Below are 16,971 nucleotides of genomic sequence, written 5' to 3'. Positions count from 1 at the left end.
GAGACTTCTGGAGTGTTGAAGAAAGAAGAATATGAAATAAAGAACAGGAAATAAAATGAACAAGGGAAAAAGACAATAAAAAAATATAAAGAAGTAAAGGCAAGAAGGATGGACTGGAAATTCATGAGACTGAACTTTAGACGATTAAGGGATGGATGGCTGGAGTAAAGAGTGAACAGAAAGGAATAAAGAACTTGAATGGTTAATGTGACCAAAGGTTAAATAACAGATAGAGAAAGTAATTATTTTAAAATGGTAAAAAAAAAAAAAAAAGGATTTTATGATTAGAAGAGAGATATATTAAGATACATTGTGGAGGGTTAATGAGTTTATCTTAAGAAATGATAAAGGGGATATTAATAAATATTGGTTGCCTGGGGGGTGGGGGAAGTTGGGGTTGCTGTTCCAATGTGTGTCCTTAAGCAGTCATTATATTGGGGGGGGGGAAAGATGGGTTTTAAAGATATTACTAGAATAATTAAGGAAAAGATCAATAAGGGGTTGGGTACTTTAGGGGTAAAAATGTGTGTCATTGAGAGAAGTTCTTTAGATCTTAAATATGAAGGAAGGAAGGAAGAAGATTATGATGAGAAGTTTAAAATATATTATGTCTTTTAAGTTATTTTCTATTAATGTCAATGGCCTGAATCATGTAATCAAAAGAAAAAAGGTATTAGCATTTTTAAAAAAAGCAAAATGCGGATGTTTATTGTTTGCAGGAGTCTCATCTGAATATAAAGGAATCACAGAAACTAAAGGGTGGGTGGGTGAAGGAATGTTTTTTTTGCTCCAGCAGCAGGTAAAAAAGCAGGGGTAGCAGTTCTTATAAATAAAAAGTGTATGGCCAATTTTAAGGTAGTAAATTCAGATAAGAACATAAGAACTGCCTTCTCCGGATCAGACCTTCGGTCCATCAAGTCCGGCGATCCGCACACGCGGAGGCCCTGCCAGGTGTACACCTGGCTTAATTTATAGTCCACCATATCCTTATATGCCTCTCTTAAGGAGATATGCATCTAGTTTGCTCTTGAAGCCTAGGACGGTCGATTCCGTCATAATCTCCTCTGGGAGGGCATTCCAGGTGTCAACCACTCTCTGAGTGAAGCAGAACTTCCTGACATTAGTCCTGAACCTGTCCCCCCTTAGCTTCATTTCATGTCCTCTAGTCCGTGTCAAATTGGACAATGTAAATAATCTTCTCTGCTCTATTTTGTCGATTCCTTTCAGTATTTTGAAGGTCTCGATCATATCCCCACGCAGTCTCCTTTTCTCAAGGGAGAACAATCCTAGTGTTATAAGTCTGTCCTCGTATTCCAGTTTCTCCATACCCTTCACCAGTTTTGTTGCTCGTCTCTGCACCCTCTCCAGCAGTTTTATATCCTTCTTTAGGTAGGGAGACCAATGTTGGACGCAGTATTCCAAGTGGGGTCTGACCATTGCCCTATAAAGCGGCATTATAACTTTCTCCGATCTACTCGAGATTCCTTTCTTTATCATGCCCAACATTCTATTTGCCTTCTTTGCCGCTGCCGCGCATTGTGCCGACGGCTTCAGGGTCCTATCTATCAGTACACCCAGGTCCTTTTCTTGTTCACTCTTCCCCAGAGTTGCACCTGACATTGTATACTCGTATTCCTTATTCTTATTGCCTAAATGCATTACCTTGCATTTCTCCACATTGAACTTCATCTGCCATTTCTCTGCCCATGTTTCCAACCGACACAAGTCGCTCTGGAGTTTCTCTCTATCCTCCTGCGATCTGATCGCCCGGCATAGTTTTGTATCGTCTGCAAACTTGATGATCTCACTGGATGTTCCTTCCTCCAGGTCATTGATATAAATATTAAAAAGGATCGGCCCAAGTACCGAGCCCTGGGGTACACCACTAGTCACTTTCTCCCAGTCGGAGAACTTCCCATTTATGCCCACTCTCTGCTTTCGGTTTTCCAGCCATTTGCCTATCCATCTTTGTATATCCCCCTCTATGCCATGGCTTTGTAGTTTCCTGAGAAGTCTTTTGTGTGGAACTTTGTCGAACGCTTTCTGGAAGTCCAAGTATATTATGTCCACCGGCTTCCCACTATCAATTTGCTCGTTCACGGTCTCAAAAAATTGGAGTAAATTCGTCAAACATGATTTCCCTTTCCTGAATCCATGTTGACTGGGTTTCATCAAGTCGTGTGCGTCCAAGTGCCGGACTATGCTATCCTTGATCAGTGCTTCAACCATCTTGCCGGGGACAGACGTAAGACTCACAGGTCTATAGTTGCCCGGTTCCCCTCTCGATCCTTTTTTGAAAATTGGGGTGACGTTCGCTATCCTCCAGTCGTCCGGTATCTGTCCAGTTCTGATTGTCAGGTTTGCAAGTTTTTGCAATAACTCTCCGATTTCAACCTTCAATTCCTTTAAGACTCTCGGATGAATCCCATCCGGTCCAGGGGATTTGTCACTTTTAAGTTTGTCGATCTGATAGTATATCTGGTCTAAGTCCACTTCAACTGTGGTGAGGCTGTCTTCTGTTTCTCCTGCAAACACTTTCTCCGCTTCAGGTATTGTTGAGGTGTCCTCTTTCGTAAAGACGGACGCAAAGAAGGAATTTAGTTTGTCTGCGATTTGTTTATCTTCCTTGATGTACCCTTTTCTTCCCTGGTCGTCCAGGGGTCCCACTGCCTCTTTTGCAGGTTTTTTCCCTTTCACGTATCTAAAGAAGGGCTTGAAGTTTTTGGCCTCCTGGGCTATTTTTTCCTCATATTCCTGTTTTGCATCCCTCACCGCCTTGTGACATTTCTTCTGATCATCTTTATGTTTGTTCCAGGCTTCGGTTGTCTTTATGCATTTCCATTTTTTGAAAGAGTCCTTCTTTTCTTTTATGGCTTCCTTCACCTGTATGGTAAGCCATGCCGGTTCTCTTTTTCTCTTTGTTCTCTGGTCTTTGGAAATCCTCGGAATGTAGAGATCTTGTGCTTCTGTGATAGTATTTTTCAGTAGGGTCCATGCCTGATCAACCGTTTCAAGTTTGTCCACCATCTTCTCGAGTCGTTTTTCTACCATGGCTCTCATGCTATCGTATTTACCCTTTTTAAAGTTCAAGGTGGTGGTTAAGGTTTTGGCATGTTTCCCTTTCCCGATGTCAAGTTTAAAGTTGATTACATTGTGATCACTCGTTCCCAGTGGAACCATGACTTCCACTTCTGTTATCGGTCCCGTGAGGCCATTTAGGACCAAGTCCAAGGTGGCGTTGCCTCTTGTCGGCTCTTTTACCATTTGTTCCAGGAAGCAATCCCCTAGCACCTCCAGGAACTTGGCTTCCTTGCCGCAGTTGGAGGTTGCTAGTTTCCAGTCTATCCCTGGGAAATTGAAGTCTCCCAATATAATTACATTGCCTGTCTTGCATTCTTGTTTGATTTCCTCCATCATTTCTGAGTCAGTTTCCTCCGCCTGTCCTGGGGGACGATAGTAAAGGCCAATTTTCGTATCTGCACCATATTGACCAGGAATTTTGATCCAGAGTGACTCAAGCTTCTCTTTCATTTCTGTTGTAACCATTTCAACAGAATCTATTCCCTCCTTAACATATAGAGCAATACCTCCACCTTTCTGCCCTACTCGATCTCTTCTATACAGTTTGTATCCCTGTAGTACTGTGTCCCATTTGTTTTCTTCATTCCACCATGTTTCTGTTATGCCAATGATGTCCAATATGTCATGTCTTGCTATTGTCTCTAGTTCCCCCATTTTGTTACCCAGACTTCTAGCATTCGTATACATACATCTAAGTTCCCTTCGTGTTACCTTTTTGGACCTTCTACTCTTGGCTGTCCCTGTAGTTTCAATTACGGTATCATTTACTGCTCCTGTGTTATCACCCTTGTTTGCTGTGTGGTCGTCCCCTCCTGTGTCTGAGTTGTCCCTTCCTGCTTTTTCTCCCTTATTGGCTGTGAGGTCGTCTTCTCTTGTGTAGGAGTAGTAGTCCTTGGCTTCTTCGCCGGGGCATCCTGCTATCCGTACCATCGACCGGTGGTCGACTGTCGGCTTTCCCCTATCTTTCAGTTTAAAGCCTTCTCGATTGCCTTCTTCATGTTGCCTGCCAAAACTCTTGCTCCTTCCTTGTTGAGGTGTAGTCCGTCCCTTCTGTAGTACTTGCTTTTTCCCCAGAACGCCGTCCAGTTGCGCACGAAGTCGAAGCCTTCTTCTTCGCACCATCGTCTCATCCAGGCGTTGATTACTTGCAATTCCCCTTGTCTCTTTCCATCCGCTCTTGGTACTGGGAGGATCTCAGAGAAGGCCACCTTCACCTCCCTGATCTTCAGTTGTCTTCCGAGTGAGCTGGCCCTTCATCTCTTCCCTGTCATACTTCCGCCCGCTCACATCATTTGTTCCCACGTGGATAAGTACAGCGGTGTCCTCTCCCCCTGCTCCATCTATGATCCTGGAGATCCTGTTGGTCACATCCTTCACTCTTGCTCCAGGCAGACAGGTGACAACTCTGTCCTCTCTTCCTCCTGCGGTGTGGCTGTCCACATGTCGTATGATGGAGTCGCCTACGATGATCCCCATCTTCTTTATTCGGGAGTTCCTTGGGGGGCGTAGGTCCACGTCCTTGGAGTAGGGCCAGTCTTCTTCCTCCAATGGAAGATGGTTACATATTGATATAAGTATGGGAAATAATACCCTGACGTTGTTCAATATATATGCCCCTAATTCGAATCAATCAGAATTTTTAAAAAAGTTGCAGAGTATGTTGTTACCACTGGCTGCTTCTAATTTAGTGGTGGCTGGAGATTTTAATGCTGTAATGGATCCATTATTGGATAAAAAACCAGGTAAAAGTATAAAATCTTTAGGTTTAGATAATTTGGCTCAATCATGTGATTTGAAGGATATATGGCGTATTCTTCATTTTAATGATCAGGAATTTTCATTTTGTTCACAGGTTCATAAATCATTTTCAAGAATAGATTATATTTTTATTTCATCATATAAGGTGCAACAAGTGATTAAAGCTTCCATAGATCCTATTATTATTTCGGATCATGCGGGAGTATGGATAGAATTACAATTAGATCAATTAGAGAATAGAAGACCTCTTTGGAGATTTGATATTGCATTGCTTGTGGACGACAAATTTTTGGAAAACTTTAAAACACAAATTAGTGATTTCTTCCAAATGAATTTAGTGGAGGATACATCTATTGAAAATGTATGGGACGCATTTAAAGCGACTATGAGAGGTTATATTATATCCTATTCAGCTTTTGTTAGGAAACAGATTAAAATGCAGTATATAGAGTTAGAAAAAGAAATTAAAATATTAGAAACTAAATTGGTAAGTAAATGGGAACATGAGGTTTTGCAAGCTCTTTTGAAAGCAAAAGGTAAATATAATGAATTAGCTTCAAAAATGATAAGAAGAGATTTGTTTTCCAAGCAGACAATGTATTATGGAAATTCTTTTTTTTTTTTTAAATCTTTATTCCTTTTTATTTCTTTCAACAAGGGTACAGTATTATTACAATTAATTTACATAACACACTTGGCATTCTTAAACAATATTATTATACATGTTTTTATTCCCCCCCCACCTCCCACCCTTTTCCATATCAATAAAATATTCCTTCCAAATTTATATATAATTATACATCCCTTATTGATAATACAATTAATCTGACATGAAATCTGTCCCTCCATATTATGGAAATTCTAATAAGGCGGGAAGATTATTAGCGAATTATCTTAAAGCAAAAAAAAGAAAAACTAATATTAATGGGATAAAAGATGATAATGGTATAATAACAAATCAAACGGATATAATTTTAAAACAATTTCTAAAATTTTATAAGGACCTGTATTCTTCCGAGCCTTATTTGGAGAGGCAAAAAGATGGTAAAAATTTTTTAGATTTAATTAATGAACCTAAGGTTCCTGATCATATAAAACGGAGTTTAGATGAACCTATATCATTAAAAGAATTAGAAACAGCATTGAGATCTCTTAGAGTTGGATCCGCTCCAGGTGGTGATGGTTATACAGTACAATTTTATAAAACATTTCAAAATGTCCTTTCCCCATATTTACTAAATTTATATCAGACACAACTTATAAAAGGTGATATTAAAGGTATTATGGCTGAATCAATAGTAATTGTTTTGCCTAAGCCAAATAAAGATCCTACTTTGGTTTCGAACTACAGGCCTATATCTTTAATAAATGTTGATAATAAACTTTTGGTGAAAATTTTGGCTTTGAGATTAGCCAAAGCTCTCCCACATATTATAGACACGCATCAGACTGGTTTTGTTGCTAAAAGGCATTCCTCTAATAACTCTAGATTATTGTTTCATATGTTAAATTTATAAAAAAAATGGATGAACCGGCTTTTACAGTTTCATTGGATGCAGAAAAAGCGTTTGATAGGGTAGAATGGAATTTTATGTATCAAGCTTTAGAATGGTTTGGTATAGGTTCTGGATTTATACAAATGGTAAAAACATTGTATAGCTTCCCGATTGCAAGATTAAATATTAATAATAGGTTATCTGAAGGTTTTAAGTTGCAAAGGGGAGTTAGACAAGGTTGTCCTTTATCTCCTTTGTTATTTGATGTTGTATTAGAACCCTTATTGTTAGCAATACAGCAAGCAGGGGAGATACAGGGTATTCCATATTCTGATATGGAATATAAAATTTCGGCATATGCGGATGATATTTTACTTTATTTGAGAAATTCAGAGTCTACCTTATCTTGTCTATTAGAATTAATTGATATGTTTGGTAAATTTTCAGGTTATAAAATTAACTGGAGTAAGTCGGAAATTATACCTTTAAATGTTCATTGTGTGAAAGGACTATTTGATGATTTTCCGTTCATATGGAAGGAAGAAGGATTTAAATATCTTGGTATTCAAATTAAAAATACAATTGAAGATACTGTAAAAGAAAATGAAAAATTTGTATTAAAAAGAGTTACGGAGTTGTGTGAGCAATGGAACCCTTTACATATTTCTTGGTGGGGGAGAGTTCAAACTATTAAAATGATGATATTGCCTGTAGTTTGTTACCAAATGAGTATGATACCTATTTATTTTCAGGGGTCCTTTTATAAAAAGCTTAATAGCATTTTAACGAAATTTCTCTGGCTTGGTAAAATATCTAGAATAGCTTTAGTAACTTTGCAAAAATCAATTAAGGAGGGAGGGGTAAATTTTCCAAATTTTTATAGGTACCATCAAGCCTATATTTTACGTCAGGGTATGTATTGGATCTTCCCAGAACTTATAGATAATGCACCGGATTGGTTGTATTTGGAATGGCACCTTATGTTTCCCCTAAATTTAGTTCATCTTCCAAGTATCAACATGCCTAGAAGATACGGAGAAAATAAAATATTAATGGATACTTGGAAAACGTTGAGATTTATTAGTAAATTAACACCTATCCCAATAAACAAGTCAACTAATCAGTCTTTATGGATAAACTCCAAGATCAAAATTGGCGGAGCTCAAATCCTTTGGAAGAACTGGATTATTGCAGGCATTCGGTCTCTAAATGATGTTATTTCAGAAGGTAAACTGCTGGAATTTTCACAATTGCAACATAGATTTGGTCTTAGTAAAACACAAAGTTTTAAATGGTTGCAATTGAAGCAGGCCATTCAGGTTGGGTTCCCTGAATGGAAAACATTGAATAATCAATATAGTTTAGAGTTCTTATGTTTCCAAGCAGACTTCCTAGGGCATCAAGCCGCATTGTGGTATAAATTAATATCTGGATATTTGAATAAAAAACCAAAAAATGGTCTAAGAGACATTTGGAGCATTGAGATTAAGCATCAAATTACTGCATCTCAATGGCCACTAATTTGGTCTTGGAGAATGAGATGTACAGTGTCAGCATCTATGAGACAAACTTGGTTCTTTTTATTACATAGAGCTTTTTGGACCCCTACACGTTTGCAAAAATTAGATAGTTCTAAGTCCAATAAATGCTGGCACTGTAATCTGGAACCTGGGACGTTGGATCATTTACTGTATCATTGTTCCTACATTAAAAGTTTTTGGAATGCAATTTGGCCACAAATTAATAAATTGATGGAAAATCATGTAGCAATATCATAAGATACAGTGTTATTTGGAATGATGATGAGAAAAAAAAGTCAAATTTCACCAGAAAATAACAAGCTTTTACTAGTCATTACAGGGGTTGCCATTCAGCATATAACCAATAACTGGAAGAATCATAGTAACCTTAATTATACATTTTGGTGGAATACAATTTGTCATATATTCAAAATGGAAAGAGCAATAGCAATACAAAGAGGGACATATCCTAAATTTATAAAAATATGGGGGCCATTGACAAAATATTGTAGTGAATGAATAGTAGGATTTCTCTTCTTCTTTTCTTCTTTTCATTGTCTTCTTTGTGGCACACATGGAGGGGGGGTAGTGAAAATAATTTTACATAACATGTTATAATATGGTATACAATATGTATAAGGTGATTGGAAAGTACTTGAAGGGTGGGGGGTGGAAGAGGGGATAAAAATATGTTTAGAATATTATGTAATAGATATAAAAGTGATATTGTGTATTCATTAGTTGTAATTCAATATTTTGTACACTTCATGTAAAATATGAAAATGAATAAAGAATAAAGAATTAAAAAAAAAAAAAAATGCAGACTTCAAAATAATGTTTGGTTATTTGTTTATTTTGGAACAATAGTGACTGGAACTGGGAAGTTCACTAGTAATGCCTGATTTTTGTTTATTTTGTAAATTTGATGACATTCTGACCAACTGACTTTTCCTTGTCTTTTCAGGTTTTCCATTATTACAGCTCTGCTTTAGATTTTATACAGATGGTGATGCTTTCAGATCTCCCACCATACTTCATTTCAGACCTTGAGTTTAAACTGTATCCTTTGCATTTTGATCAACTATCACTCCATTTCAAATCAGGGTTTGGATCTTGGAAGCACATGGGTATGTGTTTGTGTGTAGAAGCAGCTAGGAAACTGTATGCAGTATGGGGAGATGCCACGTGCAACACTGATCCACAAAAAAGATGGTATGGGGGATTAATATGGAGCAATCCACAATGAATACACAAAATCTCACCTATCACTATGCAATAAGTGTTTATGTGAGAGGAAAATGATCTCAGAAATCTTATGAGGTTCCACTTTTCTATCATCGATCCTAAAATACCTCTCACTCTTTTCTTATTTTTAATATTTTAAGTTCATGCAAAAAAACTCATGCTTTGTGCTTGAATAAATACAACATGTTGAAATAGAACAATCTACACTTATTTTGATGGTTGCAAACAGCCATGGCCTGACGGTACCTGTTTCACCATCAATGCTGACTTTTTCAAATGTTCTCCTAGGCTGCTACACTGTTTTTTGTAGTTACCTGCAGATCTGTCTACTAGCGCCAGTGCTAGTAGCAAGAGCCGTGGACTGATGCCTTTTAATGCAAATTCCTGAAGATCTTCCACTTTCTTTTTGCTCATTTCCTGATGGTGAAGCTTGGGCTAGACCAGTATCTCTCAAACTGTATGCTGCAGCTCAGTGATGTGCCCTGAAGAGATTACGGGTGTGCCACAAGAGATTCCAAAATTTTATTTTATTTTAAAAAATTCCCTTCATAAGTATACACTAGAATAGATGACATGTATGTTGCGTATGGAAGAGTCTGTCAATGTTATGAGCATTGCATGTATAAAGAATACAACCGCCTAGACAAACATCATTCTTTAATGTAATTGGTCCTTAAAACTAACTACAAGTCATTTTTAGTTTTATTTTTTTATGCAGAAGTTATCCTAACTTGAGTTACAAAGCAATCAAAGCTTTTGCTACTGTTTGGATCTTCTTATCTTTGTGAACTTGGATTTTCAGCTCTGACAGAAATTAAATTAAAAAAAAAAGAGAATGACTGCAGATGGTGGATGATGAAATGCATGTTTGCTTGTCGACTATTGAGCCGTGTTTTGAGTTAATTTGCACTTAAATCAAGCTTATCCATTGCATTGATTAGCAATTCTATTCTAGTTTCACCATTGTTACAATTACATAGCATAAAGAACTTTAAATAAATGACTCTCAAATTTAATTTTTTGTTGGTTATAATGTACCATGAAAAACATTTGTTCTGTTTAGTGTGTCGGAGCTAAAAAAAAACCAGTTTGAGACCCACTGGGCTAGACAGAGTGATCCAGAGCATCAAATTATATCACTCCAATGATCTAATGTTTGCAGATTGCCTCTAATTGTTGAGGAACCATAGGCTCAAGCAGACATTCAACTCAATGATGTCACTTCCTCTTCAACTTTTTCTGTTTTTTTATAAAGTGGAGCAGTTGTTCACTTGAAAAGGCTGACAAGACTAAACTAGACATCAGACTTACTTGAAAATCTAGCCGTAGATGTTTGTCAATGCCATCTTCTGGAATTGTGATGCTAATCTTGGTCAGGCCAGAAACGTTTCAGTTGACCCTCATATCCCCTCTATTATCTATGCATGACTGTGAAAGTGAAATTATCATGATGATGATTTTTTTTTCCCACAGTTAATCTTTATTCAGGTTCAAAGTTCCCATAGGGGTGATGTGCTCAGAGAGGGAGCTAAGATGAACTGCTGTTAACAGTAGTAGCTTCTGATGCACAGTTAGAGATGCTAAGGCTGGCAAATAATTCCTGGGAGTGGCTGTCAGAAGAGGAATGGTAATATTAAAGACCACTAAGAATACAAGGGCAACAGTAAATATTCCCTGCAGTAGTGTGTTTCATGACATAGGATCAGATGAACATTTTCTTTCTTCAGCAGTTGGAACCTAGGACAATACCAGGTGGACTTTAGTCCATGACCCAGAAATATAAAAGAAGAAACAAGTTAATTTAATCATATATTTTTAATGAGAATAACTAATGGACAGACTGGCTGGACTGTTCAAGTCTTTATCTGCAATCATTTACTATGTTACTATGTTTTTGTTCTGATAATATGCAGGTATATCAAAATTACTACCCTAGTCCGAAGCTCTGAGGTTTTTTTTCATACCTTCATTAAATTTTAAAGAACATTAAAAATGGAGAGTAAAGCTTTTGAGAATTAAGTTGGGAAATGGCTGTCCTCCAATGTAATTTGGAGAACACACCAAAGGTTTCTCCTCAAGGTTAAACCAACAGGAGCAGGAGATAAAAATTTTAATAATCCATGTTTAGTGATTTGAAACCAAGGCAGAATCAGCTCTTCAGCTTATGCAGTTGGTTAAATTTTTGTCCTATGTGACCATAGAATACTTCTGATAGAAAAAAAAAATCTGTGCAGAGGTGTTTCCTGTAACAAAAATATCAGAGGTTTGACAAGAAACAGTGCTGGAGGGAAATCCAAGCTGCTATTGGACCAACTGTCTTCATTGCATGGAGAGGTACATCATTTTCTTTTATGTTAAGTTAAAATTGACTGGAATTTAAGTGTGTACCGTATCTTTTCTTTAGCATGTTATCAGACCAATCCAGACAAATGGGTTGTTTCTGTCAACCAGCAAAGGAAGAAAATAGTCATCAAGTTACTCGCCCTTTAAGGTTATTATGCATCATGGAATGATTTTCTCTGTTTTCCCAAGTGGATAGATTATAGGCTAACAGTCTTGCTCCTGAACTGATTTCTATCTAGTTTCATTTGAGTTTCAAGTACCCTTTTGGGGGGGTTTATGCTCCCCAGCCAGCTTAATTCTGAGTCTCAGTTGATTTTGGAGTGTCCTTCTGGACTTGTTCTCCTGAATCCTGATCCAGTTTAATGCCTGGATTTCAATTGAGTCGGGAACGCCTTCTTTGGTATAAGCTCCTGTTAAAAAATAAAAGTAGCTATTCTATGGAACTGAAGTATGTCTTCGAGATCCATACTTCTCTTCCACTTCTTCCTTTCCACCCCTCCAAACTGCCGTCTCCTTTGGAAGTCAGCTTTCATTTAATGAACCTGTTCTGATTTATTTTAGTTATTTCGACACTGGTGTTCGGGCCTCTTTTCCTTATTAAACACAAACAGGTATTTGGCTTGTTTCTCTTTGTGACTCTGTTAACAGCTAATATTTTTCTATGACTCTGTGTTTCTGTGAGGTATTAGTTTTCTCAGTCTAGATCAGTGGTCTCAAACTTGCGGCCTGGGGGCAACATGTGGCCCGCCAGGTACTATTTTGAGGCCCTCAATATTTTTATCATAATCACAAAAGTAAAATAAAGCAGTTTCTTGATCATAAGTCTCTAGCTATAAATTACAATATTATTATTAGGACTTAGCCAAAAGCAAAGATTTAGAAAAACTATAAAGAGTTTTACTTCATGCAAAATTGTCATCTTTAATAAGACATTACCTATTTTTTCTGAGGCCCTCCAAGTACCTACAAATCCAAAATGTGGCCCTGCAAAGAGTTTGCGTTTGAGACCACCAGAATTCTTTCCATTTCTGTCAGCAGATGTGTTGCCTTTTCAGGTGCTTTCTGGCTGTTTGATTCACAGTAAGCAAGTCCAGACATTTATTAGCTACTCTCAAGTTAGAATAAGAAGGAGAGACCTTTTTTTGTCCTTAGTTGTGGATCCTAAGGTTGGCTAATTTCCCTTATCTCCTGAGCTAATGGCTCTTAATGGGTCCTTTCTGGGTATGTTTTTGAGACCCTTAATAGCTTTTATCCTGCAGTTTCTATGAGCTGGATTTTCTAGCTCCACCATTTTCTTTCTGATAACAGCTAGATACTCTCTGTAATTTACCCTTTTCTAGAATGCCTTTTCTTCAGTTTATTGCTGTATTCTGCAATTTAATTTAATTTTTCAATTTCATTTTCAAACTGTGTATATCTCTTTAGCTTATAAACTGTTTAAACTTAATAACTTAGAGTAATACTCATCTTTTAGATTTAGAAATGGCTAGGGAGTTCTCATTCTGACACAGAGCCTGTTTCACTGTATCCATCGTTCCCTCACTCACTTTCAAATTCAGAAAACAGTTAAAGAAGCTGCATATATGACATGGTTGGATGCTGCTTTTGTGGCATCAGATATTTTCAGCTGTCAGTGGGACACTCGTAGATATACATTTGTGTGGAACCCCAGGTAGCAGCTGAATGCATATCCTGGCTGCAGTAACCATAAGGAGAGCCTTGGATGCAGCAGTGGTGTACCAAGGAGGTCTGGGCAGTTCGTCCTGGGTGTAGGTCATAGAGGGGTGCTCTTCCCTCACCATGCTTCAGCGCCTGCAGACTTCGGTTTGCTGACAGCATCAGTCAATTGAACACTCTGCCTTTGGTGGCGCCCGGAAGCTTTCTCTCTACAGTGCCCTGCCTCTACAGGGTCAGAAAGTGTAGCAGAGGAAAAGCTTCCAGGACTGCTGCAGAAGGCAGCATGTTCACCTGACTGATGCTGCCAGCAGCCTGAAGTCTGCAGGTAAGGACTCGAAGAAAAGAAAAAGGTACCCATACTACACTGGGGTGGGTGGGGGGTTATATTTTAATAGTCTTTGTGTTCTGTTTACTTTGAAGTAAGGCTTTCAGGCTGCTAGTTTTGGGCTCATTAAGAAAAGTCCACCAAAAACATTTCACCGTCTTATCCAATCCATTATCCTCTCCAAACTTGACTATTGTAATGCCATTTACCTGTGCTTAACAAAAAAAAGCCTCCAAAGACTCCAGCTTATTCAGAACACGGCAGCCAAGCTGATTTTTGCAAAACGTAAATCTGACCACGTCTCCCCACTCCTGGCCAATCTTCATTGGCTCCCAGTGATTTCCAGAGTCCAATCCAAATGCTCTTGCCTGGCTTTTAAGATTATTCACGGCATCCTTCCTTCCCTAATCCCACTTTCTTTCAACTCCTCGTGCCCTGACTCCACCAGGACCACCCATAAATTAAAACTATCCTTCCCCTCCCTACATGGTATTTTCCATGCAGGTAAACTGGGAAAATCACTTCTTTTCAAAATCACAGGTCTTTGGAATGACCTTACTATCCCGCTGCGGAACCTGAGCTCCCTCCATTTATTCCGCAAGCAACTAAAAACCTGGCTCTTCTCTAACATGTAATTTCTTTTCCCTTACTTTTCCACTCGACTTATAAACTTATGTAAACCTTTTCCTACCCTTTCTCATTTTTAAGTTCTTGTAAACCATGCCGAGCTCTACTTCCATGGAGATGATGCGGTATATAAACTTAAGGTTTAGTCTAGTTTAGTTTAGATTTAGTCAGCAGAGGCTGTGCTGTGCTGAGCTGCTGCTAGTAAGTCTGGAAGTTTGGGTGTAATTCTTAATATATTTACCTTGGGCAGAAAAAGCTGGTGCCAATGCTGAACTTTTTGCTTCCACTCAAGTGGAGGGTGGAATTCTGTGGCTGCAGATACATAATGTATAAATTTTAGACCAGAGCTGGAGAGAACTGTAAAAGCAAAAAACTTCTGGATCATACTTTAGCATTCCAAGCAGCTTCACATGATAGAGAATTTTGATTGTTATTGCTTGGAGCCTGTTCTTATAAACATTTCAAAACTCAACTGAAAACTCATCTCTTTTCAAAATACTTGGTCAAATAATTTCTTTTTGTCATCATTAAATTGTCTTTAGTTTATAATCTTTTGTAAACCGTTTAGAACTTATGGTTGCGTGGTTAAGAAGTACGATGTTATGTTGACTGATGTTATCAAATAATTTTAAAAGTAGTTTCTAATGGCTGTTCAAGCTAGCCAGGAGCTTCCTGATGTGCAGTAATGTCTTTCCACCTGTCTAGAGAAGCTCTCGTATTTAAGTGAGGCAGTGGGATATGATGATGATTATTGGCCAATCAATAATTCACATAACAGCCAATTGCGAATTGTCCTAAGTGAGCCTGACTTTGTGCCGCTTTTGAATTCAGGTTGTCCTAAGTGAGCCTGACTTTGTGCCGCTTTTGAATTCAGGTTGTCCCAAGTTGCTGTTTCTGGGGTATCTGTTCATCAAGTTCTTACATTAACCGTCTTTGATTTGCTTTAAAAGCTAAACAAAATGAACAATCAACAATGGTGGCTCATAAATCATGACTTCTGCAGTTTACCTTGAGTATTTCCATTCTGACCCTTTAATGGATATTGGTAGGGCAGCCACCTGGAGCTCCCCTCACACTTTATCTGTCATTGTTGTATTAACAGTTCCATGTTGATCCTTAAGAATTCAGTTACATAACTTCAACCTACCTCTTCTTCCTTCTGTATTGGGTTGCTCCTAGTCAGAATTCAGCAACTCGTAGCTTTGGAGTCTCCATATGTGTGGCCATTGTCTATACTGCTTTCCATGGAGAAAGCGAATGTTGCACACCTGTAACAGGTGTTCTCTGTGGATAGCAGAATACAACAGCCACACAATCCCGCCCTACCCATCTCTTAGTTGAAGTTAACTTTTCAATGGCTGTACGGCACCGAGTGGCCTTTCTCTAATAGCTCAGATTGACCTTTACAAAGTTTTCTGAGCATGAGTAGTGGGTTCCTGCCTGATCATACCCATTTGAACGTTCCATCCCTAATATGTGCAGAGTTATAGCCATTGAAAAATTAACTTCAACCAACCTGACTAGGATTGGAGGTAATTTTATAAGTGACGTGTGTGTAGGACAACTGGGGATATTTTTGTAAGGAGCTGCTTAGGTGCCAAAAATGTGTGCAAATGCCAATATACTAGTCATATCCATGCATATGAGGATATGTGGTATATTCTAAGTGCATTACTTAGCATTTGGGTGTACACATAGGTGGAGGTGCACATATACATGTGTATGCTGCACAGATTATAAAATCTTTGTCTGAAAGGGGAGAAAGCCGTCAAATTTAATTGGGACTCCCAGAAATGCAACTCAATTCAATGCCACACTACTGCTGTGCTCCGCTTGGAGCTAAAAAGGGGGATCTTGGAGAATAGAAGAGAATGGTTCTGTTTGGCATTTGTCAGGTACTTATGACCCAGACTGGCCACTGACAGAGGCAGCATGCTGGGTCAATTGATCTTGGTTTTGACCTAGCATGGCTTTTCTTCCATTCTTAAGGATACTGCACAGCAGGCATAGCTTCCCATCTATTTGCCTGATGGTTACGTATATGAGGTAAAAGCTGCCTCAGGATTTATTTAGGTACAGAATGTGTCTGCTCACAGAAGTGAAATACGGACCCTACATGGTCTATGTTTCAGCAAACACTCAAAGATCCTAAATTGAGTAGTCCAAATTGTGTGATACCTCAGATACCCTTTCAAGATGAGTAGGGTAGGAGCTAACCTTCCGAGAGGCATGCCTAACAATCCTTTGACACCCCCAGCAGGAGCGAGGCCCACTCCCTCCCACTGCTGGGGTCCCACCCCCCGTCAACACCCCTGAAACTCCCAGCAGGAGGGATGCCCACTCCCTCCCCACTGGGGTCCACCCCAATGACCCCCCCCCCACTCCTTGTACCTCTATGACGGAGGGGTGCTTATTCCCTCCTGCCGGCAGGCCTGCTTCTTCAAAATGGCAGGCCTTTCACTTCCCGGTATATCCTGGGATGCACCAGGGAGGGGCCTAAGGCTGTGGTTGGCCTTAAGCACCTGGGCCAATCAGAGTCTTAGGCCCCTTCCCGGTGCATCCCAGGATCCCAGATGCCTAAGGGGAGTTTTGCATTGCAAAGTGGCAGAGCGTAAAAGAATGCCTGCACTACTGTTTTGATATAGACAGCATATTTTCCCTTGAAGAAGCTGTATGTGAAATAGAGTTGCTCCATAGGGATTTCTAAATTAAGTGCCATTATAGTTTTTGTATTGAGTAATAACTACAGACATTGTTTTTTGGAGGTTTTTGACCTATGATTGGATTGAGTTTGAGTTGTGCAGCACTGCAGTGATATTCATTAGCGCAGTCTGTTCCACTCACTGAGGTCTTTTTTTCCCTCCTTCATGTATGACAAAATATAATTTAATAATGTAGT

The 16,971-nt window shown here is 38.8% G+C and overlaps 1 protein-coding gene across 1 annotated transcript in view; it reads left to right on the top strand.

Moving 5' to 3' along the window:
• MTBP (MDM2 binding protein) overlaps positions 1 to 16,971 on the top strand; it is a 155,181-nt gene that overhangs the window by 71,000 nt on the left and 67,210 nt on the right. Inside the window, exons 9-10 of the mRNA XM_033933248.1 lie at positions 8,820 to 8,914; positions 11,362 to 11,434. Of these exons, the coding sequence (XP_033789139.1) occupies positions 8,820 to 8,914; positions 11,362 to 11,434 (168 nt within the window). The remainder of the gene's footprint in view (positions 1 to 8,819; positions 8,915 to 11,361; positions 11,435 to 16,971) is intronic.

The sequence above is a fragment of the Geotrypetes seraphini genome, chromosome 2 (assembly GCF_902459505.1).
Source record: "Geotrypetes seraphini chromosome 2, aGeoSer1.1, whole genome shotgun sequence".
NCBI classification, from domain to species: domain Eukaryota; kingdom Metazoa; phylum Chordata; class Amphibia; order Gymnophiona; family Dermophiidae; genus Geotrypetes; species Geotrypetes seraphini.
Note: the sequence above shows the minus strand (reverse complement) of the source record. Positions and strands in the feature narration are given on the sequence as shown.